Raw genomic sequence first — 25,730 nt, 5'->3', positions numbered from 1 at the left:
GATATAAATATTAATATCTATATCCATGATTGAAATAACTGGACGGTAGTTATAAATATTCAGAATTAAAGCATATAATATAATAGGAAATTCAGTCAGGGCTGTTCGAAAGACAGCGACAATATTATTATCAACAAATTAATAATAGACAACTTTTAAATTAAGGTGGCCCCTTGGATGCAGATTTACTTAAGAATATAATTACGCATAGGTTTAAAATAAAAAAGTATATTTTAAGTATAATATCTTCCAAATAGACGACAATAAGGCTAGACACTGGCCACGAGATCGAACCGTATAAGTAGTGACTTGTTGGTGCGTGAAGCAATTTTTTAGATTGTCGCGGCATTTTAACAATAAGCAAACATTCATAGTGGTGATATTCGCAATGCATCGTGTATTGCTATCGTGTTATAGCCAGGGGTGTCATTTAGGGGGAGGCAGACTATGGCAAATGCCCCACTCTAAGAAATTTTAAAAAGTCGGCAATTCCTTGTACGACAAATCAATTCAAATGCTAAAATTGGTAAATAGTATATTTTTATTTACTATTTTGTACTCAGAAATTAAATAATATTCTTTTTTAAATACGGTTTATTAAAAGTTGAGAAACATTGGCTCCTCCCCGGTTTATGACAATCGTTACTAAGCGAATCTTATATTTTATATATAAGATATTTTATATATAAAATCTTTATTTTTGATATATTTCTATATATGTGATCTTTATAAAACAGTTTTCGTGAAAGCGATACTAATGTGTAATGTAATGTAATGTGTATCTCATATATTTGTATAATTGATTCCTTAAATATGTATTTAGGGAGGGCGACCGCCCCCTTCGCCCCTGCCTATAGGATAAGTAAATAAATTAATGACTTACTTTAATGTTATTATTTAATTAGGTAAATTGAAACTTTCATGTTCTTTGTTTATCATCATGACATCATTATTCATTACTAATCCTTGCGTGTTTTTTTCCGAAAAAATATTTTATTGATATTCTATCGTCCATAAATATTAAATATTTAAATATATAGGTTACCATAATTTTTTAAATATTATTAAGTCGGCAAATTTAATCAGGTATTCCACCCTTTCAAAAGTTGAAATGATGTTCCTGATTATAGCTCAATCTAATGTAAACGATCTAAGTGACGGACTAAGATTTCCTTGTTTGTCCATGAAAATAGCACCGTCCACTCTGGTGTGGCTCCGAAAGCGGGTGGGGGAAGATAGGTGCCCCTCTGGATTTTTAAAAATTTTAATTTTTTAGTACATTTTTGTCCTTGTGAACTGTAAACTCCCGATTATTTAATTAGATACTTACCTAAAAATTTTATTTTGCTTAAAAAACCATATTATGACATTAGTATGAGGTTTCATAATATATATGTATCATAATATAAGAACGAAGTCGGGCTCTGTAGCTCAGTACTAATCTGGGAAAACAACTATTATTAAGGCTGGAATTTGTAATATAAAATAATTTATTAAATAAAACCAAACATAATGTGTAAATACAAGACATTATTTATTAGCAAACTTGCATTCCAGGTTAGTATATTCTCTAAGCCCCCTCTGTAATTTAGCGATAGCTAAAAAAATGGCCCCCTCCCAACGGTAAGTCACTGAAGCCGCACTTGTGTCCACTGCATGTTACAATAGAACATTCTAACATCTAACATAAATCGACAAATTTGATAAAGATCAAAGTTGCTCAAAAAAAAAATAGAGCAAACCAAATCCAGTGTCAAAAATGATGGTTCCTATTTAAAAAATTTTTATTTTACTGCGCATGCACAAATAAAAAAAAAGTTAAAAATTAGAATTTATCAAAAACATATATATTTATAAGTCCTGTACCTTGTAAAAAAAACCCGAATTAAATTCAAGGTCTTGCGTTCGAAATATTTCCTGTTACCTTTAAAATTGAACACACAGTATAAATAAATTGTTATCACCAATACTGCTTAACAGTATTCAAACCGATGGGACGGTAAGTGGTAACACGTGTGCTATGGCAATCAAACAACAAAAAACTGTTTCCATTGGTCCATTCGTATTTTGAAAAATTATTATGTCGTTAGTATTTTAGAATGCCATTAGAATACTTTAACTTTTCACTTTAGTGCCGTCATTGTTTTTTGTTGCTTACCAGCTTTTACACTCTAAATGCATTATTAATTTATTTCATCGTCTGAAAAATCTACTTTGTTGTACGTTTTGCATTTTCTACTTGTTTTGAACTAATTGTGTCCTCCGTCGACTGTTTTTATTGTATTTCTAGTGACCATATTCAATTCTTTCGTTTGTGTAATGAAATACGCATAATATACAGAAAGTTGAAGCATAGAAAATGAGTTCTGTAAGTATTACTTTTTTATTCGTATTTTGTAGATATGTTGTATGAGCAAAATTAATTGATTACATAGGTATCTTCGAAAATTAATCAAATTATACAAGTTTTTTTTTTGTCTAAAAAACTAAAAAAACTAAACAGTTTTTATTAGATTATCACCATTAACAATACACTTTTATTACAAGGAATCTTCAAATTTTGCTAATGTCATTCTAGTTATGTCACCCTGTGGCATTCGGTACATTTACGTTTATTATTTGCAAAGGTTTTTTTAAACTAGATTACAATTGATGTATGTTATTATTTTGAAATTCTCAACATCTATTTTCCGATTAGAGATTTCCCCATTTCCTTTTTTATCCTGTGTTATAATCATCAAAATATTACAGTTATCTCAAATAATACAATTATAATATTACAATTATTTATTTTTAAATCTTCCAACATTCCCTACAATATTTTTCTCATTTTCCTTACTTACAATTCAACCTAGCATTATTATCATTATATTATCTTTTTCTCAAATAGACTTTATAACTATTATATTTTATGTGTAAATTAATTTTAATGTTTATTTCTCATTATTAATTGCAGCAGTTATCTGATTTGAATGTTCCATTTTTTCTTCTAGATTTTTACAGGATTTTAAGATCTATCACTGCAATTACACATTGTCTCCATATGTTTTATTTCTTTTTTCAAAAATAAAATACACTATTAATCTTATTATAGCTGATATAATCCATATTTTGTACTTCTGTATCTTGGATTTTTTATTGGTTGATTTACATATATTTCTAATTTTATTATAAATAATATTATTTGTTACAAGAGTAAAGTGTTATATTTAAGTTGTTTAATACAACTCATTATTTAATTATAATGTATGATTTCATAAAATATAAATATTTATTTATTATTGAATTTTCTTTTTCTATTTTTTTCACAAAAAGTAGATTAATATACACAATTTGTGCTGTGTTGCATAATAAGCAAAAAAAAAATTGTATACACAAGAATTAAAAAATTAAAAATACTTAAGGTGGAGACTTTCAGTCTTGTAACCCTCTAATTATGACCTATTTATGATAACAGTGTAATGTAAGTTTGTTGGTATGGAAGATAATTAACGGCTAAAAGCATTTAATTTTAATTTTAATTAATTAGTAATGGTAAGTAGGTATAATCCTTTTATAATCAAAATACATTTTATTTTGCAATACAATAGGTGTTAAGTGAACATAATATTAAGTACATTAACATATTAAAGGTTAATAAAAAAAAAAAAAAAAATGTTTTTATTTTATTTTAGAAAAAGAAAACCACTTTGGAAATACAATTAAAACATGAAGATGTATTTTGTATTGCATGCAGATGCATCTATATACAACCAGTAACAATGCCATGTAAGCACACACTTTGCTTGGAGTGTTTCAAGAATATGGTAAACATAACAGCCTATCAGTGTCCATTATGTCGTAAACGTATTAGTAATTGGCTTCGTAAGTATAAACATGATTGGAACTCAATGGTTAATGAAAGCTTATGGGAAGCTGTGCAACAACAGTATTCAATAGAAGTACAGAAAAAGTTAAATGGTGAAGAAGATGGACTTGATAAAAGTAATTAATAATATTATTATTTAAATGTATAGTGCGTATAAAGAATGTGAAAGCTCCTCTTACATTAATTATAAGTACAATGTACTTATTGTTCATAGTTCTTTCAAATATTTTATTTTTTTTATTCTAAATCATCAAAATTTGTTAGAAAATATTTGTAATTTAAAAGTATAAAAGTAAATGTTTTAAAACTATGTTTTATTTTTAAAACACTTAAATGCTGTAAAATTATTTCAGTTTTTATAGACTATACCAATATTTAATACTAGTAAAATTTCCCGGTAATATATGATTCACTTATTGACTTAAATTTTTGACATTTTTTTTATATTAATAATATTATATCATCTATTATTTAGAAATATAATGAAAGTTATTCAATACATAAATTAAGATACAATATGTATCTATTAATTTTTATACTATTTTGTTTTATTCCAATATATTTTTAGACTATAAAAAATTAAAATTAATTTAAAAAAAGAGTCTTTCATAGCAAATAATATTATTAAATTTTTTATTTTTAGTTATTTCTTGTCAAGGCTTCACCCGTGTTTTTAACCATGGAGAAGTAAAACAAGAATTCGACAGTTTTTTGTTGAAGTTTGATCAAGAACAACAGGAAGTAGAACTACAGAGTTTGAATGTTGCTACAGAATTACAAGTAACTTTAGCTAATAATTAAATTTTATTGACATATAGGTAAATACATACCTATTTTTATTACTGTAATAGAAAAAAGAAGAAGAAGCACAACAGACTCTAACAATGTTGAATAATGAATTAACGCAAAATGATGAAAGACTTGCAGTGTCTATTCAAAAAAAGGTGAGAATATAAACAGAAAGGTTGATTACATTTTTCCACTGTACAGAAAAATATTTAAGCATATATGTATTTTTTGGGGTTGCAAATTATTTTTATGATTAAAAAGCAAAGAAAAATGCATGGAAACAATTTTTGAAAAATCTTCGATAAATATCATGTATTATATTACTACTATATGTAATATTTGAAAGTCCCACGAGAAACTATGAAATAAGTATTAATTTTGTAGCTAAGGTAATTTTTTTCTGATATTTTGGTGGGTGAACCCCTACCCACAGCATTTGCGTCAGTTTCAATTTTTTCCATGCAGCCGAGATAATATAAAATAGCACTATATTTTTCTAAGTTTATTGATCAGAAACTGTTTTAATCTTCATGTTTGCAATAGATTTTTTAGTTTTTTTTAACATTTTAAGATAATAAAAAATTTCAAACTAATATTGTATATTAATAAATGTATCATTTATGGACTGATGTTGCTAAACCAATAAATAAAATAAAAATTTAAAAAATTGAATTCAGCCTAAAAACAACCATCTTAGTATAAAAATATTTTAATTTTTATAAATTGTATATTTCTTAGTTTGAGGAAGAATTTCAACAACAATATCATTTAAATTATGAATCAGATTTGCTCATGGCTCAACAATTACAAAATCAGGTAAAATTATTAGTTTAAAAAAATTATAATATATTTAAACATATGTCATTTGACTGTAATTTTTTCAGATATTGCCTAAAATTTCTTCTAAAGTAAGTGATTTTAAGTATTATTTTTATTTTTAATACTATTTAAATTTTACAATTAATTTTAGCAAATCCCATCAAAAAAAGGGCCTCTAGATAAAATGTTAAGTAAGTTTCTAAAATATGTAAATTATATAGTTTTAATGTAGTTATTTATGTTTAGTTAGAATGGGTGTCCAGGTACAATGCGATAACATAGAAAATAATAATTTGACTAATAATCTTCAATCTTCAACAACTTCATTTGCATCTCTTGATGATGTATCTTTAAGTACATCAACTTCATTATCGACTACAGATACATCTTCAGGTACTGTGCATTATTTTTTAATAGAAAATTTAATGTAATAGTAATATTTTATTTTTTTTCTAGGTATTTGTTCAGATTTATCTGTAACGTCTACTATTAGTTCATCTGAAATATTTAACAAAGAAAATTCAGATACTTGTACTTGTGGACGTTTACAAGATAATTTTAATAGTAGCATACCACCATGTAAATTCTGTACTGCTCAAATAATATTCTTAGATAATTTGACTAACCAAAAAAATGACTTTCTAATGGCCAAAGAATTAGAGAAAAAATTGAATTCTGAAAATTTTGATGAGTATAATTTAAGAAAAAGACCAAGCTCAACTCTATCTAGTGGATGCAAAAAAATCAGGAAATTGTCTAAAGGACAAAGGACATTACAGCAACTCTTACAAGAAAATGGTAGAAAGAAATGATTATATCCATATTTAACATATTTTTTCTACCATATATAAATTTTATCTATTTTTTTAATCTATAATTTTCTGATTGAATTTATGAAGAATATCTTAAAACATTAATTAATAATAATATATAGATATTAGTATTTTTGTTCTTCAAAAAAGATTCAACTTTAGTAAAAATTAAGATAGATCAAATTTTATTATTTATCAATATTTTTATATTGTTACACTAGTATTATATTAAGAATTAATTGTTTAATATTATTAAAACTTAGTTTTGGTTAAAATATAAAATTTCACTGTTTTATTTAACTTAAAATAAGTTTTATTTGTTTGTTTTTAAAATATTAGTACAGAAACAATCAAGATTCACTCAGTAATTATATTCACTCATTTAAATTAAAATATTAATACAAATATTAATAACAAAAATATAACTAAAGCCAAACTATTTTTATGACCATTTATGTATGGTTCGAAGTTTGTCCTAATCTATAAATATTTCAGAATCAGTATCCTGAAAGGAGTGAAGGAATAATAGATACATTACAAGATTATAGTATCAATTGAGTTTTTATACTATAAATGTACAAAATCTAAGTATTATAATTGATATTTTTTTTAACTCCATTACCAAATTTAAATAAAATATAACACATTTAATAAATTTAAATTTGAAAATGAAACACTTCACATTACACAATTATAATATTTAATAATAATAAAAACAATACTAAATTTGTATCTGATCAATTAAAAAAAAATATATATATATTTTTTTTTGTGATCAATAAATTTATACAATTGTGCATTTACAAAGTAAAAATACTTATCGCTCTTCCAGTATTAATGTTTCTTGTGGATAAAGATTTAGCTCTTTCATGGTTTGAGTAACTTCTAGTGTTGTTAACTAGAAAATACAATAATATGTACAAAAATATTAAACGTTGATAGATTATTATTTATACTTACATCTCTTCTTGGCCAACTAGAAATAACTTTGAATTCCTCTTGACTAAAACCATTGACATATAGATAGTCAAACAACACCTAGAATATTTAATACAATTAATATGTTTTCGTAAAAGCAATTGGGAAATAAAATTCCTTGAATTATAAAAATAGTTTTCTTAAGGATTTAGTCTGCTTATTTAGAAAATATGATTTGTTAAAAGTATATAAGTTTGAACCCATTAATTTTTGCAAATATCAGGTAGATTAGGCAAATTTTATTTTTCTCAAAACAATCAATTGCGGTCTGAAAAAAAGAATTTGGCTAGATTTGAACTGGGAATATACTTCTTCCCGAACGAATTTCGATTATATATATTTTGAGGTATTTTAATAAAAAAAATTAATTAACTGTAAACATATTTTATTTTATTTATTAAGCATTTTTAGATATAAAAAATGTATTACATTCAAAATTATATGAGCATATTACAATTGACCTTAAATAAAAGTCTAATTCCTCAAAAATGCAGCATAGAATATATTATGATTTATGGTCATTAAAAATAATTATTAATAATTTTTTAATTAACAATATATTACACTAAAATGTCTAGTTATATATGTTAGAATAGTGGGTATAAATAAGAAACAACAAAATGTCCTCTCTTCAAGGAGGTGATATTGGAAACTAATGAAATACTTAAATAAAAATAAATGGGTAACAAATAATATCAGTATTATTTATAATTAATATATTTATTATAAGATGAATACATATATCTGTAATAAAAAAGAAGATAATATTTAATTATTTGTTGTTTTCCAAATATCTCGGTAAGTTACAATATACTTTTATATGTATTTCATTCATATTTTATTTCACAAATATTTTCAATAGTATATATATCATATATTTATTGATGGTGGTTATTTATATTTTCCACTAATCTGAAGGTTATAATTTCAATTATGTTCATATATTTTTGTTGTAAAATTTATGTGTGTTCATTATAAGGAATGAGTCCAACTAATACATTTTTCACAATATATTGCTTAGAGCAGTGTTACCCAACCTATGGGTCGCAACTATCAACCAGCTCTATCAGGCAGTTCAGTACTATGATTAATAATAATACTATATTATCATATACATATATTTTTTTAACATTGGCGGGAATGGGTTGTATAATCAACAAGCAGTAAATTTGTGGGTTGCCATTACAAAAACGTTGAGAAACATTGGCTTAGAGTATACATTTTAGTACCTGTAGGCTGTCAGATGCCAAAAATCGTCTTTCTAAAAACTTCCCAAGTGGAAGTCTAAATCTGATTTTTGCAACTTGGTCTCCAGCTTCTGGTTCAGCAGGAAGCGATGCTACAATACGTTGTCGAGTTGCCTGTATGAATATTTCATATAAGTACAAGATTAAAATTATAAATATTTCTTTTTACTTCTTTTTCAGCTGCAACTTGTCTTTCATGACTTTCAATTTGAGATCGAATGGCTTTTTCTTCCATTTCTTGCACTTTTTTTGCTTCTTCTTTAGCTCTGAAAGATTATTTATTTTTATATTCATGAAACATGTGAGCGCAAACAAACATTAATGTTTACTAGAATAATCCTTAAAAGCATTTAAAAAAAAAAAAAATTTATATAATAAAAATGTACCGATCAATAGCTAATGATTGTTGATAAGCTTCATCTTGTTCTACTTTAATCATCTCTCTCATATTCCGTTCTCCTTCTTCTCTAATTTCTATTTGCTGTTGTATAGTGAACATTTCTTGAGCATTTATTAAGCTCGATAGTAATTCGCTGATATTGCAATCCCCTAAAACATAGAAACAAACTATTAAGTATATTATGTATTATGAATTTATAAACTATACAATTTAAAATGTAAAATAATACCATTTATAACTGATAAGATTTCTGTATTAGATCGATTTCGTGTAAATAATACTAGAGCAGGTAATCTATTTATGTCAATAGCTCTTAAAGTAACTTCAGCCATTTGACCCAATGATTGTGAAGCTGAATATAATATTCTAAAAATTAAAATTTAGACTGTCAAAATATTTAATAGTTTTAATTATCAAGATCATAATAATTCTAAATGGTTTATTTAAAACCAAATATATATTTTTGACATAATATCTTAACCTCCAATATTTTTTAGAAACTAACGTAAACTGAAATCTGATCTAATGAATTTGTTAGAAATACAATTAGAACAGTTTAAATAAAAAAATTACCTATGTTTTTACAAGATTTAAAAACATTTACCTATTCCTATTGGCTGGATGTGTCATATCCCAACCCCATACTAAGAAATTAGTATTAAGGTACTGCACAACTGATTCAAAACATAGTAATTGTGTACAAAATACGTTTGACAAAACACTGCGATCGTGGTGTAGGTAAACAGCTAAAAGACGTTTCTAAAATAAACAAAATATAGAATATATTAATTAGTTTTTAACTACCTTACACAGATATAAAATAATGATAAGGTCATATTTAGAAATATTAAGTATATTGGATGGATTAAAACATGAAGTAGTCATACAACATTTCTTACTTCTTTAGCTGGTTTAAAACAAGCAATTTTAATAGCTTGATCTAATGTTCCCAAAAAGAATTGAGGTCTCATATCACCATAACGATTTTGAAATTCATCAATAAATTGAATGCACCCAGCAAGTTCATCAATAGTATCTTCAGCAACTAAACAATTTTAAAACGGATTAGTAATAATATAATCCATAATATAAAATCCAATGATATAAAACATGTAGCAACATTAAATTTCACAAGAATTAAACCTGCATAACCTGTATAATCCTGAAACCCAAGTGTGGGAGAGAAGGTCAAATGAACAGATAAAGCAACTATATGGGAAAGGAAGTATAACACAATTTGTAAAAGGTACAAGATTGGAGTGGGCAGGCCATGTCTGGAGAGCCGACAACAGTATTGTCAAGACGGTACTTGTAAATAATATAAACAGAAAAAGACCGCGTGGTAGACCAAAGCAACGTTGGTTATATACAGACAAAGAGATATGAAGGAGCTGAGACCAGATTGGAATGAAGACATGAACCATGCATATAATAGAGAATAATGGAAGAATTTAGTATTGACAGCAAAGGGCCTAAATGGCCTGTAATGCTACTTTAAAAAAAAAGAATTAAACCTACGATTCACAATTTTAAACACCTAAATATGTTATTTATTATTTACAAAAAAATATTTGGTAAACAAAATGTGAAACTTATTTATTTTATAAGATATAAAATTAAATAAATCTCAATTAATATTGATGACTCACATGTAATTTAAGAAAAAATTGATTTTGTACCATTTAAGATGTAATCAGGGATTTTGAACTAAAAAATAGAATATTTTCATATCGAAAGTTGAAATCTATTATCACTTACTTAAGGGACGGATTCTAGTAGGTGTCTCAGTGTCCATGAACATAGCATCTTCATCATCATCTATACCACTTAATGATTCAGCTGCGTCTTCAAATGGATCCTCTTCTGAAGATGATGTTGAAGTGGATGATGATGAGGTAGATGATGAAGGCATAGGAGAATCACTTGTTTCCATATCAACAGACTGTTATGAAAATAAAAATTAATTTAATATTTGTTATTAAATATAACGGAAGAAATGATATGCAATTAATAATAATATATTAAGTTGCATAAATGTATCTAACAAGATAAATTAATGTTAAAGATTTAACAATTAAAAATAAAAATATCTAACCTAAATATAATTCACTAGGTTCATAAATAAATTTTATTATTGAGAAATATAAGCACAATTATAATTAAAAAGAAAAACGAAATAAATCACAATATGTAATATTTGGTAATATTAAATATTATAAATTTATTTACCATGAACTTATACAATAAGGTTTAACTATAATCAAAACAAACTAATTATCTAGAAATGTATTTGAAATTTAATTAGCAACATTAATTATTAGTTTAAACAATTTACATGATGGTAAAATATTAATTAGTGATATAATTTTTCACTCAATTGTGTGCTAAACTTAATTTATTTTCAAAAAGAATAAAGGAGATAGAAAAAGGTTATTATTAGATATTAATTTATTGTTAAAATATTTATACTTATAGTACAAATACTAGTTAAGAAAAAAAAATTAACTTGTACAAAACAATTTTGAATTTTAATTTATGCAAAATACAATGTACTCTTAACAAATAAGAATATCAATGCTTACATTCAATCTAGTGTTATATGTTTTCCTGGTATGTTTGAGTACTGAATTGGATGGTTTCAATTTAAAATCATGTACTGGATAATTAATATGAGATTCATCTAAAGTTGTAGAAGGAGTAACAAAATGTGGCCATCCTAACCATTGTTGATTATTAATAGGTATGGAAGTTAGTCCAGCTACAAATTCCTTCACTCGTGCAACAGTCTCATAAGATGGGAATGTCAATTTGTAAACTTTATATTGACTTGAATTTGTAGCTTCTAATGTGAGATTGAGAGTGAATACCCTAGGAGATCTAGGAAAAAAAAAAGAATATAAAACATACTATTATCATAATAATTTTTAATATTTATACCTTCCACGCCAATCATTATTTATAACTGTGTTATCAACAGTAAGAGTTAATTTAAATTTCTCTGGAAGAGTAAGTTTGCAAATTAATTCTTTGGCAGAAGGGAATTGATTATTGGGCCAACCACTGAGGATCTGTTGACAACATGGTATGCCACATTTAGCGTAGATCAATGTTTTTATATCATCTAAAACAATAAAAAATTAATAAGTTATCATCATATATAAAAGTTTTGTTTTAAAATTAATAAATCATCATATGAAAATTAAATTTGATTAAAGCATGTTGCATTTAATATTGTAATGAGAACATTTAAAGTCTTATGTAAAGTACTTAATATTAATTATCATTTGATAATAAAATAATATCTAAATATTAAGTTTATCTTTAAATTTAAAAAATAAATATGGGTTTATTAGTATGGGTTAAAGTAAATTTACAAATAGTAACAAAGTTATGACATGCAACAGTTATTTCAGTAAATTTTGAATTCTATACCATTAATAATAATGTTAAAAAAGCAGACTATTATCAAACTAAACCATAACTATTCTGTATTATAATTAATTCTATAAACAGAATTTATTATAACATAAATGCATTTAATTAGCTGATGTCAAGGATTTATAACAATAGGCTGTACCAAAGAAATATAATTCAATATAAAATTTGAAAAACAAATACCTATTGTTGTTCTAGAATCCGGATTGAATGATATTACAGTAATAACATGGCCATTCTGTTCAATCTCGATGGTCAACAAACGAGATTCCTGTGATGTAGATGGAGCCATGTCAACAAAATCATCTGCTATCATTACAGACCGATCCATTCTACGAACTTCAGATGGCAAGTGTTGTGTGTGCTGCGGTGTAACGTGTTGCACAGCAGCCTAAAAGAAAACAATTAACATAGAAGTTATAGTGAAACCGTTATTTGGTAAAACAATAACAAAGAAAAATGTACCAGTAAGTCCCAGTTATGGTTGGATAAATGCATCAACGCTTCGCCAGCGTTGTCAATACCAGTGATGGCCTGGATAACAAATGAGAAAAAAAAAAAAATTAATAAAACGATTATAGGAGGTGGTGGTGTTGGTGATAGTTGGTGCCAACCAAAGGGTGATCTGCGGAACAACTAATTCTGTGAGACGGACACGAAAAACGTTACCTGGAAGTCGGCCACCATTCCGTTTTTGTCCTTATTATCGTCCATAACGGCGATTTGGTATGCGCGAGACAAGGCGAGAAAAGCTCAAGAGATTCGATCAGCCCGACATGACGACAAACATACACGTAAATGTATGTAGGTAAAGTTAATATCTAATATAAATATATATATATATATATATATAACGTATGATATATATGTACTTGACGTGATGTGTTACGCACTTCGGGCGGTGGTGATGGGTTGCGAGATATTGATGAGGTATTCGCGTCCGCAACAAAACGACGATGACGACGACAGGACGGGACAATGGGAAAAAAGGGAATAAAAATAAAATAAAGAAACCCGACTACGGAATAGTGGTACCGTTCTCCTACGCGTGTACGGTGTACGTGGTCGAGTGGAGAACAAAAATAATCATTAGACACTGCTACGACGATTCATTGAACGCACGCACGCGCACACACTCAGAGTGGACGGACGGACGCACGCACACCCGCCGTTACACGGTCGGACGGGAAAGGAACAACGACGCGGAACAGCTGTTTCTAGGAGGGGCCGCCGCTGCGCGATCCGTATTACGGATTACTGTTACCGCCACGGCTGGCTCGTAGAACCGCGGCGGACCAAGCACAATGACAATAATTGTCGGCGGGAGGGAAGTGTACGTCGGATAGACGGTTTGCAGTATGTGTCCGTTGGGTAGGTGGGTACCGCGGTGTGTTGCGTCAAAAAGTTTCCACTTTTCCAGCGTCCGATCGTCGGCGATAAACGTTCGAGACCGCCACCACCACTCAGCTGCTGCGGACCGTGCTCGGTGATTATATTGTTTGGCAGTGCAGCCGTCGGACGGTAGCGAAGGCAAATACGATCTCAGCCGCCTATGCGTCAAACCTATTCTGTGGCAATACTACTTAGTTATCTTTATTCGCGGGCATATTTCTTTGTTATCAACAACACAAGAAAAGACGGTTACGGGAATCGAAGTTGTTATTCCACTTAACTTTTTGTTTTCCGACGATTTCATTCACCACACGTTTAACCACGGTTTTTCGCTGCTCATTGTTGTTTGGTAATTATTTTACATTTAATTATATTATTTTTTTTTTTACCATTAAATTATAAATCGGTGATGAAAACGGATAATTTTTCCCATAGAATTATAATCGATTATTTATAATATAGTCTTGTTCAAAAAGTTGGTCCATTTAAATATTCAAATATTGTTTAACAATGAAATATCTAGTTTTATTTAATCTATTTTAGAAAATATGTTTGTTTTTAATTTTAAATACCCTACGTATTACTTACTGCGCTTTAAAGCAAAACGTTTTAGTTAGAGAACCCAAGTTAGTACAGAATTCAATTTTTAATTTATAGTCTAGACTTCATATTGTCCTGATTTATAATTATTTTCGAAATATTTTGTGCTTCAATTAATAATTTGGTTTAATACTATTGTAGAAATGATTATTATTTATACTAATTATTCAACAAATAAAATAATTCTTTTGAGTAAATAAATACTTGAGTAAGAACAGTTCATATTTCTGTTAAATTATAAATACCTTAATAATAATTACTATATACTATAATACTAATTAATAATACTTAATTAATACAAAATAATTATATACATTATTCTAAGGCTTATATGGTTATGTTATTGTATAGTTTGAGAGTTATTATTCATTATCTCTAATAATAATATTCCTCGTGTTTTTCTAAAAATTTGAATCGCAACACATTAAAAATATGGTTTAAATGTCATTCTATTGTAAATTCTCTGAATAGATTAAATTTAGATAGTATTTTACATTATTGTCTGGTCAATGGTCAAATATCATCAGACTAAAATCCTATTGATAATAAGTTTAATTTAGTAATACATAATGAGTTGACAAATGTTGCTCGTTTTCCCAATCTCATATGAAAATTGTCTGATCTTATAATATGCAATATTCTTACAACTAGATATCAAATTTATAAATTTTAAATTGTTATTAACATTATGCAGTTACCAATTTTGTAAACAAATTTACTGTTCTTGAGATTTATTTAATTACTGGGCTGTCTTAATCACCTACTATTGTACATTTCTACATTACTTTTTATTCTTACCTGTTTTTGTTCTGATATTTTCGACAATTTCTTATTATTTTCAAATTGATAGAATAAAATAAGGTAATGATTGTCTGCTTAAAACTTTACTTTTCTTAACAACAAATAAAAATGATCTTGATCAAAAATATTTGTTGACCTTTTATGGTTTCTTGTTTCTAGCCAACAATTAGTGTTTTATTATAATTTATACTAATATTGTTTTTATTTTTTAATAAATGTTGAGTCAATTAAAATTGAAAAATACTGATATGAAATTATGAGTATTTGTATTTTGTCAGTGGTCATTAGTACATGGATGACCTAATTAAGAAGATTATTTTATAATTGATTGTGATTTATATGAAATTTTAATGTTCTATAAAATTGGGTAACCTTCTATCATTTTTCATTTTGTAGTTGGTTAATTTAAGATCTTATATCTTGACTTACTATTTAATTCATAATTATTTTAAATATAATATTTCCTCATAATTGTAGTCCTTTCTAGAGTATATTGAATCATAGATAATATTAAGTTTTAAGTATGTTTTTTAAAAACAATATGTATATAATTTATATCTATAGTTAATCCAAATAAAAATAGTTTATCAGCGCATATTATTTACACTTGTGCGTTTTTCATATTTTTGAAAATCTATGATATGAATAAAAATATATTTATACCGTTTTATTTATTTGCCTAGGGTAATAATAAATATGACGAAAACTGCTATGCGTGGTGCATTAATTGTTTTGGAAGGCTGCGATAGATCTGGGAAGACAACTCAAAGTTCAAAATTAGTCGAAGCTTTAAATAACTTGAAAATACCAGCAAAAAAAAATATCATTTCCTGATCGATCTACTCCTATTGGTTCAATTATCAATGATTATTTATCTAAAAAAATAGATTTGCCAGATAAATCTGTTCATTTATTATTTAGTGCTAATCGTTGGGAACTAGAGCCTGAAATTCGTAAACAAATAGAAGCTGGTGTAACTTTAATAGTTGATCGATACTCATATTCTGGTGTGGTATTTACTAGTGCAAAACAGTCCATAGACTTTGAATGGTGTTGTGGTCCAGAAAATGGCCTACCGAAACCAGATTTAGTAATGTTTTTAAAATTACCAATCAGTGACATTATTAAACGATCTGGTTTTGGTGATGAGCGATATGAAAATATTGAATTTCAAAATAAAGTTGATAAAAATTATGAAAAATTTAAAACTGATAACTTTATTGAAGTTGATGCAGCTCAAGATATTTCAGTCTTAACAAAAAATCTATTAGAACAAGTTGTAAAAACTATTGATAGTGTCAAAAACCAAAAATTAGATAAATTAGTTTTATAATAAAGTTAATGTTAGTTATAATAAATTATTAAGTTTATTTTTAAAACATTTATTACCAATTATTTATATAAATGTTTATTTTAAGTTATCCATTTTTTTATAGGTTAATTTACTAAAAATTAAAATATATTTATGTGTAAATTAAAAAGTTTAAAATTCAAACTATGTATATGGGTACATATTGGTTGATGTTTCTCAAATCCTATCTTAAATTATATATTGTTTAGTAAATAAATATATTATAAATTATGGATATCAATTTAAAGGCTAAGTATATGTAAATATTAAATAGATAATATATAAATATATTTAATAATTTTTCATAAATTTTATTATTTTATTTTTCAAGTTAATTTGCTGTATTTGTATAAAATAAATTTTAAGGAAGTAAAGATGTTAAAATTTAATTTATTGGTTTTATTAAAAAAACAGATTCCTAGTGATAAATTTATTTTAAAATCACTAGTCTTAATTTATTTTTTTTGTATATGCAATGTATATTATACGTATATATAAGGTTCTAAAGTAGTGGTTTTCAACCTATGTGCCGTGAAAATTTTTTTGATATTTGAAAATACCAATTGATGAAACTATGACAGCTAAATGTCAATTAATTGTGCATATAAGATAGGGTGACCATATGTCCCGTTTAAAACGGGATTCTATCTTTTTTTATCATTATGTCCCATTGTCCCGACAAACTTTGTACGGAACGATTTTTGTCCCGTTTTTAGAATAGGGTCCCGTTTTAATCACGTTACTTCTATAAAAATTATAAACTGAGAGCAAAAGAAAAAAAAATAAGTCATGTCATATAGTATATTTTTATGTACTACGAACTCATGTAAGAGACTTCTAAACAAATCGATATTAAATACGAATAGTTTACCAATGTACAGTACTATTTATAATCAGCGATATTCGGTATATTAGGTATATTAATCGAAAAATTGAACATTGTTGTGAGTCGTTAGTGTTATCACTTGTATTGTTTTTTTTAAATGCCTAAAAAGAAATATACGTTTACTGTACCTTTGCAGATTAACTTATGCAATAATAGAAATAATATTATCAATCACAAATATTATATGGACAGACGAAAAAAATAGTTTTCTCGTACTAATTGTCAAAGCAATAATAATTCTTAAAAATAATTTTAAAAAATATTCTTGTAATGATTTTTATGATTTTTTGTTAATACAACCAAAACTATTAAATGCAATCAGTTCATCAAAAAAATATAATGTCAAAGAATGTAATTAAGAAAATTACGAACAATGGACTCAAATAATTCTAAATAATCAACTCAATAAAAATAAAGAATATTTTAAGTAATTTTTTTTCAATCTCACAGCAAAAACAGAATGCAAATCAATTTTTAATTAAAATACCAAACTAATTAAAAATTATTTTTATTGCATATAATATTGAAGTTAAAAAAAATGTCTTTTTTTGAGAACATATTTGTCCCGTTTTTTTCTTTCATAAATATGGTCACCCTAATATAAGACGATACATATTTAGGTAAATTGTACGGTTCTAACCTAACTGGATATCTTAGTGCGTAGCCAAAGTATTTGTTGTTGCCAAGTGCATGAGTGTGCCACGAAAACGTGATATATAATGGTGTGCAGTGAATAAACAAAAGGTTGAGAACCATTATTCTAAAGAGTAACAAAAGAGCAGTTAAAATTAAATAAATGTTATTTCTGTTCATGAATTAATTTTATATTATTTATTAGTATGTCTTCATCAACTGCGACACCATTGATTAAATATACATAGATAGCCCATAGCTATACACAATATGGAAACACGTAAATTAGTACGGATTATGTGACATTAGATAGCATTGGTAAATACTAAATTGTACACAATACACAAACCGGTAGAAGAAAAATAAACTGCGATAAGAAGAATTCTAATATAAATTAAATTGAATATTGTTATTTACTGAATCCATTAATTAAATATACATATATATTTAATCAATGCTAAATCTGAATGGCTAATCATATAATGTTATTTTATTTTCGAATATTATGTTTTCTCATGTTACGTACTACTCTGATAATTGCTGAATAAAGTTAAGTATAAAATGTTAATTTTAAGTAAAATAATTATTATTTTTAAATAATAATTTTTCAGAAGCAACTCAAGCACACTAAGGAACATTATTGAAATTTTTATTTAAAAATTTTTTAATTATTATTTTAATTACGATTATTTAAAAATATTTTAAATATTTTTATTTTAAACAAAACAACTTAAAAACTTACATATTCATCTAAAATTATTGATAATAAATTTTAAAAAGGCTGTGGTTTTACACTTTTACAAATTAACCAACACATAGATACATTATTTTATAATCAAAAATTAAAACAAAAGTAAACACAGGTTGGAACAGATCTAAAATCATAATAATAAATCATAAATTTAAGACAATAACAATTTTAAATAAAAGTATAGTATAGATAATGTAAATATAATTATTACATTTTACGTAATTAAGAGCGACGTTTTACACGTATTGATCAGTATTACAAAATAAAACATTTTAAATGTTTGTTTTGTTAAAAATAAATAGTATATTTGAAAACTATTTATATACTGTGATAACGAGTTAATACCCAATTATAATACATATACAGCACATAATATTCATAAATAGTAATATCATCGTTTTAATAGACTGAATATGAATTAACCAATGGCAATATTAAAAATCAATATATCATGAATAACACCTTGTTCATATTTTTATACACTATATTTATAAATTGTACACTTATATTATCATACTTAATTCACTCATTGCGTTAAATTTACATATTTGCAATTTTGAATTATATCGTTAATACGACATATAACCTTTTTTTCGAAAATTGTCTAGTAATTATGTTATAGGTAACAACTAAAATGATCATATATTAATTAAAAAAAGGCTCAGCCATGTTTAATTTATTTCAATATGAATAAATTCTTAAGATATACTTAGTCAATAGTCGTATTGTTAAGATAAATAAAAGAAAAAAAATCTGTTGTACTTTACAGGATCGAAATCGGAACCTCTGGGTTCAAAGCCGTATAATATGACTACTGAATAACAAAAATAGCGCATTCTGATGTCTAGCTCCCATACTACTAGATTTCTGGCTCCCCCGGTCGGTTATTGGGAGCTTCCATACATTATCATTGTATGGGCTATCTATGTATATTTAATCCATGGTGACACTATATTATTATGTTCTGTAAATCCTTACACAGATAACATTTGTTACAATTCTATGATGGCGTTAATACGGTTTGAAATTATAACCACAGAATAAATGAAATCTGAATGGTCACTGATAAGATTTTACACAGGGAACATAAGGGAGTTCAAAAATTATTCGGCCATTGCTTTGGAGTCCCACCAGTGTAACCACCTAACACATAGACTGTTCATTTAGTTAATTACAACTGCTGGTGTATTGTAGCATTTACATAAAATTAATGAAATTTAATTTTATATTTCAATTCATTAAATACATGCCAGTTTGCCACTAGTAACATTGTAAAACGAAATAATTTTAATTTATTCTGTAATAGAACTATGCCAATAATAAAATTACGAAATTGTTAAAAGTATCGCAGCATAAAATGTATACTACTTTTTAATTAAATTTAATACTCTTTGGATTTTTCTTATGTAACACTTCAGTATAACTATTTAGAAATTAACAATGTTTAATACATAATATTCATTGAGTCAATATAATGAACTATGAAGCACGTGCACTTCAATGTTTTCAAAACAATTACAGAATAAATTATATCACTCTTAGTGTGATAAGAAATTAGTACTCCAAAAAAATTGTAACTGAATTTTATTTACATTTAGAAGTGACCATTCTGATTTCATTTATTCTATGTTATGACCCATTAATATAAAGTAAATATTTAAAAATGATTAAAAAATGTAAACAGGTTTATCAAATGTACATATAAACACGGTAGATATTGATTTGCATTAATTTTTCCATGTTATCAATCAGGCGCGGATCCAGAAAATTTTGACAGGGGGTGCTCAAAAAAAAAAAGATTGTTACACCTTTCTATTTATTTAAATTAATATTTTCTATTTGATTTATTGGTGCTAACTTTTTTTCATACATCAGTATTTATTAAATATAAACTTAAAAATAACAATAATTTCTTACATATATTGTAACTGTAATTTTCTTGGGTGTTTTTTATTGAATTCTTCAATAACTTCCTCTGGAGTAATTTTAATATCCCTATGAATATTAAGAAGCATAAGTCCATTTAATCTATCCTCTCCTATTGTTGATCTTAAATATGTTTTTGTTTGTCGAAGTGAGGAAAATATTCTTTCTGCGGTGCAAGTGGTAACTGGTATAACGCAAATAATTTTTAGCAATTCCTTTATATTAGGATAAAATTCAGATGCATAAGTCAAAGCTTCTATAGCAGTTTTAGGTTTATCTAATTGGGATTTCCAAAATTGTTTCCACAAAGTAACTTCACCTCTAACCTCTTTTATCGAGCCAATTAGATCATCGATATAAAATTTGGCCGATTTAATAATTTTTTCGATATCTGTATCTTCAAGTAGGAAAAATGGTATTAAATATTGTAAATACATAATCGTTTCGTGTCCGTAACCTAAAAATCTATTTTTGATATCTGATATTAAATTATTTAAATTCCGATAACGGAATAACCGATATTATTTATTATTATTATTTTTATTTTGAAAAATAAGAAATAACATAATTTATAATATAAATTTATTTTGTTGGTGGCCAAGGCGACAGGGGGTGCCCGAGCACCCATAGCCCCCCCCCTGAATCCGCGCCTGTTATCAATGATAATAGTGTATCAATTATACACCGTGTATTTATATGTATTTGCATATTTATTCTTGTTGGTCGTATGGTATGCTAATTTAGCACAATATTTGTTTAATACAACGATTTTAACAATTACATTTTTTTTAGAGGATATTTTTGCATATTTAGATATTTATCCATTTATTTTTATTTTTAGGGCTTATTTCCGTTTTGAATTGCTCAGTTTATCTTTTAGTGCATAATTCGAAGTCTTATTGTGTTATTTTTTTTTAAATATTTTTTAAATATTTACTGGGTATTGTACTATAAGAGGTAAATTTGTTTATGAAAAATGTAGAAAAGTATTATTAAAAAATGAAGATTACGACAAACTAAAATATTAAAAATTTTAAATGGCGAAAGTGAATCAATTCAAACTGACGAAGATTTGTCTTCAAATTGAATGACATATTTTTTAAATATGCACCTATTAATTTTGTAAACGTAGAAATATAATTTTCAAGGTATAAAAGTTTATTGATTGACAAACGCCAATCATTTGTTTTTGAAAACAAAACTAAAATTATTGTCATACATTGCATTAATGTGCATTTAGAAAAATGTGAAAATATAATTCAGGATATATTTTTGACAAATTGATTTTTTTTTCTTATATATGAAAACTATCTACAAAATCATTTTCATTCGTAAATCCCTTTAAAAATAAAAAGAATAAATATTTACAGTAAGGTTACATAATTTTAAATGTAACTTTATTTTTATTTTATTTTAATTAAATATTTTTATTCATTTTTTTGCTACATTTTGAGTGCATATATATTTTTTTAAATGCAATTTCAACACACTAGTGTATATACTTGTGCTTGTTAATGCTTTTTTAGCGCATATTTGGTTGGTTTTTAATGCATTTAGTTATAGTTATCAATTTTATAGCTATAGTTATCAAAATATGAACGAACTTTAAGAACTTTAATGTTATAAAAAAATTAAAAAATATGACTTAATGCCTTAAAAAAATGCTTTAATATCATCAAAAAAATGCCTTAAAAACTTTAAAAGTTTTAAAAACAATATTTTGAACAAATTTGAGTATGTATAATACAATAATATTGTTATTATAACTTAAAACTTATAAAAAATATATCATTATTAAAAATTTCATTTTAATTATTATTTAGTTTTGTATTAATTATTTGTCGTTATCACGTATCGAACTGATATCGAGGTCGTTTCACGATACCAACGGGAATTTTTAAATGTTGAGAATTACGTTTAGGTAGGTACAATCAGTTAATCTTCGTAAAAATAACTAATTTACAAAACAAAACGAAAAATCTTAAACATTTCATATTTTATGCAACAAATAATACATTTATAATCATACATACAGTAATCCCTCGTTATCCGCGGATTTTTAATCCGCGGTTTCGATTATCCACGGTTGGGTCGGCGATAACATTTTATTTATACATACGATGAAATTTTATCTTTATTATACCCATACTATTATAACAGATAAGCTACATAATGTACATACCTTAATATGTACGGTTAATTTGTTATATCTTAAAATTGTTCAGTTGTTGGTTGATATTAGTGCGTGACACGTGTACGGTTGTATGTAAATATTACTACATTTAATTTAATTTATATTTGTAATTAATTCAGTACCATACATACTTCATTTTAAATGGCTTCTCAACCTAAAATTTCAATGAAAAGGAGAAGAAAAGTTTTGACACTTGTGCAAAAAACTGAAATTTTGGATAAAATAAAAAGTGGTGATACCGTAGCGTCACTTGCTAGGAAGTACGAAATGAACGAGTCTAGTGTTCGAGAAATAAGAAAAAATGAAGTGGCAATACGACGCAGTGTTATGGAAAGTGCCCCTATTTCCAGTAAAACGTGTTTTATCACGCGTGATGTTATGGTAGAGAAGACCGAAAAAGCCTTAAATATTTGGATTGAAGACCAGACCCAAAAAAAAGTTCCTCTCAGTTCTATAATTATACGAGAAAAGGCTAAACAACTTCATCAACATTTTACAAGTTCATCAAAGGGGGATAGCGAAAATTCGTCGTTCCTCGCAAGCAAAGGCTGGTTTGAAAAATTCAAAAATCGGTGTAACCTTCACAACGTCAAACTAGTTGGCGAGTCTGCCTCGGCAGACCATTTAGCAGCTAAAAATTTTCCTATAGAGTTAAAAAATGTCATTGAACAGGGTGGTTACACCCCCGAACAGGTATTCAATGCAGACGAAACAGGTCTTTTTTGGAAAAGAATGCCATCAAGAACTTTTTTATCAAAAAATGAAAAAACAGCACCGGGATTCAAGGCAGCTAAAGACAGACTCACCTTATTGCTTTGTGCTAATGCTTGTGGTTTCATGATAAAGTCAATGGTCGTTTATAAATCACTTAAACCACGAGCCTTCAAATCTAAAGACATGAATCACTTGCCAGTGTTTTGGAGAGCAAATAATAAAGCTTGGGTCACTGCACAAATTTTTAGTGATTGGTTTACAAACTGTTTTATTCCTCAAGTGGAGATGTACCTAAAATTAAAAAATCTCCCTTTTAAAGCTTTATTGCTAATTGACAATGCCCCTGGCCATCCCCCCTCATTAAAATTTCAACATTCTGACATTGAAGTCATGTTTATGCCTCCAAACACTACCTCACTTTTTCAACCATTAGACCAAGGGGTGATTGCAGCGTTTAAGGCCTATTACGTACGAAGAACTTTTCAACGTCTATTAAAAAAACTTAGAAGAAGATCCAGAACTTACAGTTACACAAGGATGGAAAAATTATGACATCGCTAAATGTCTCGTCAATATCAAAGAATCACTGGATGAAGTTCAGCCCTCGACTATAAATGCTTGTTGGCGAAAATTATGGCCAGAAGTTGTGTTGAAAAGCGATAAAATTGACAATCTGAACACCACGGTGAATCAAATCGTAGAAATTGCTCGGAACGTAAAAGGTTTTGATGAGGTAAATAGAGACGACATAGAAGAAATGATGTTTAACTATGATCAGGAACTTACATTGGAGGATCTAGAAGAAATTACCGAAACCCCGAACGAACCAAAACAATCGGAGGATGATGAAGAGGAAGAAGAACCTGTGAAGCCGGATTTCTCCTCTAAATCAATCAAAGAGATTTTTTCATTAGCAAACCAACTAACTGAACAAGTTCTTATGACGGATCCACTCACTGAAAGAGCATTAAAGTTCAAAAGAGGAATCCAAGAATTGCTGGTGCCTTACGAAGAAGTTCGCAAAGACATAGAAAACAAAAGGAAACAAACATCAATTACAAATTTTTTTCATCCTTCCTAATATATTATGTATGTATGTATAAATAATTAATAAATTATATTAAAAAAATAAATACATAATATGTAATTGTAAAACATATTAACCTTTTTGTGTAATAAAAATAAAAATAAATAAAAATGTCTAATAAAAATTAAAAATTGTATGTAAATAAAACCTAACTTCCCGTTTTACATTGCTTTATGGTCTCGTTATCCGCGGTTTCGATATCCGCGCAACTTTCCTGGAACCTAACCTCCGCGGATAACGAGGGATTACTGTATAGGTATGTCATATATACATGGGTGTAGCGAGGGTGGGGCAGAGGGGGGCTTTTGCCCACCCCTGCGCCTCAAAATGAATTATATTTGTTTATACCAAACGAGTAAGTTTTACATTAAAATCAAAAATTAAATAAGATATAATTCTAAAAATAGTTTAGTGGGACCGAGTGATATCTACACGTGTAATCGTTTTGTCGTTTTATCCAATGGTCTATCTGTAGATTCTTTGAATTACGAGTTTAATGTTAATCATTTTATGTTTTGCCCCTCCCTGATTCAAATTTTAGCTACGCCCATGCATATATATACATATATAAATTACAAAAACATATAGTGCTCGAATAATGTCAAAAAAGAATTCAGTCCTGTTCGGAAAGGATAGCAGTTCTGAGAATCAACACAACCCACTAAACACCTTGACGGAATAAACGACCAAACACCAGGTAATATGATAAAGGTATTATTAAGTAATCTTAATGCCATGTGTGGGAAAGAATTATTCTGTGGTAATATTATATTAGCACAGAAAGCATTTAATTGTAGGTAGATAAATAGTGATAATTATGAGATTTGAGTTCAAATTTAATTTCAGTACAATAAGAAAGTTTGTATCGTTTTGAAATATAAATACATTCATTGCCGGATTAAACATTTGTGGGCTCCTTGGCAATTAAAATGTTGGGCCCTACAAAATAATTTTTTACATTCATTTTTAACATTAATATCCAATAATTAAAACAAATAACTTTAATAATAACGAACTATTATTTAAAAACAAAATCGTGTTTATTGA

The 25,730-nt window shown here is 26.9% G+C and overlaps 3 protein-coding genes across 3 annotated transcripts; 2 read left to right on the top strand and 1 right to left on the bottom strand.

Annotated features, from left to right (window-relative positions):
• Window positions 1-2,032: 2,032 nt before the first annotated feature.
• On the top strand, window positions 2,033-6,395 carry LOC112681960 (E3 ubiquitin-protein ligase rnf168-like). The gene is made up of 9 exons (XM_025552348.1): window positions 2,033-2,368; window positions 3,675-3,984; window positions 4,512-4,648; window positions 4,720-4,812; window positions 5,396-5,473; window positions 5,542-5,565; window positions 5,628-5,667; window positions 5,723-5,869; window positions 5,933-6,395. The coding sequence occupies exons 1-9, from the start codon at window positions 2,360-2,362 to the stop codon at window positions 6,286-6,288; spliced, it is 1,194 nt and encodes a 397-aa protein (XP_025408133.1). The 5' UTR covers window positions 2,033-2,359; the 3' UTR covers window positions 6,289-6,395.
• A 700-nt stretch (window positions 6,396-7,095) lies between these two features.
• Window positions 7,096-13,429, bottom strand: LOC112681958 (FAS-associated factor 1). Its single transcript, XM_025552345.1, has 15 exons — window positions 13,242-13,429; window positions 13,018-13,169; window positions 12,814-12,882; window positions 12,532-12,739; window positions 11,851-12,034; window positions 11,496-11,790; window positions 10,672-10,855; window positions 9,813-9,958; window positions 9,518-9,672; window positions 9,143-9,279; window positions 8,900-9,062; window positions 8,683-8,779; window positions 8,496-8,627; window positions 7,249-7,326; window positions 7,096-7,186 (listed from the first exon to the last, which is right to left on the bottom strand). The coding sequence occupies exons 2-15, from the start codon at window positions 13,060-13,062 to the stop codon at window positions 7,106-7,108; spliced, it is 1,974 nt and encodes a 657-aa protein (XP_025408130.1). The 5' UTR covers window positions 13,063-13,169; window positions 13,242-13,429; the 3' UTR covers window positions 7,096-7,105.
• Window positions 13,430-13,624: 195 nt separating this feature from the next.
• LOC112681959 (thymidylate kinase) lies at window positions 13,625-16,474 on the top strand. Its single transcript, XM_025552347.1, is given in 3 exon segments — window positions 13,625-14,089; window positions 15,825-15,954; window positions 15,956-16,474. Coding segments are annotated over 2 exon segments (636 nt in total). The 5' UTR covers window positions 13,625-14,089; window positions 15,825-15,837.
• The last annotated feature ends 9,256 nt before the right edge of the window (window positions 16,475-25,730 follow it).

This window comes from Sipha flava, unplaced genomic scaffold (assembly GCF_003268045.1).
Source record: "Sipha flava isolate LNK unplaced genomic scaffold, YSA_version1 1_pilon_pilon, whole genome shotgun sequence".
NCBI lineage: Eukaryota > Metazoa > Arthropoda > Insecta > Hemiptera > Aphididae > Sipha > Sipha flava.
This window is presented reverse-complemented; position numbering and strand designations above follow the sequence as displayed.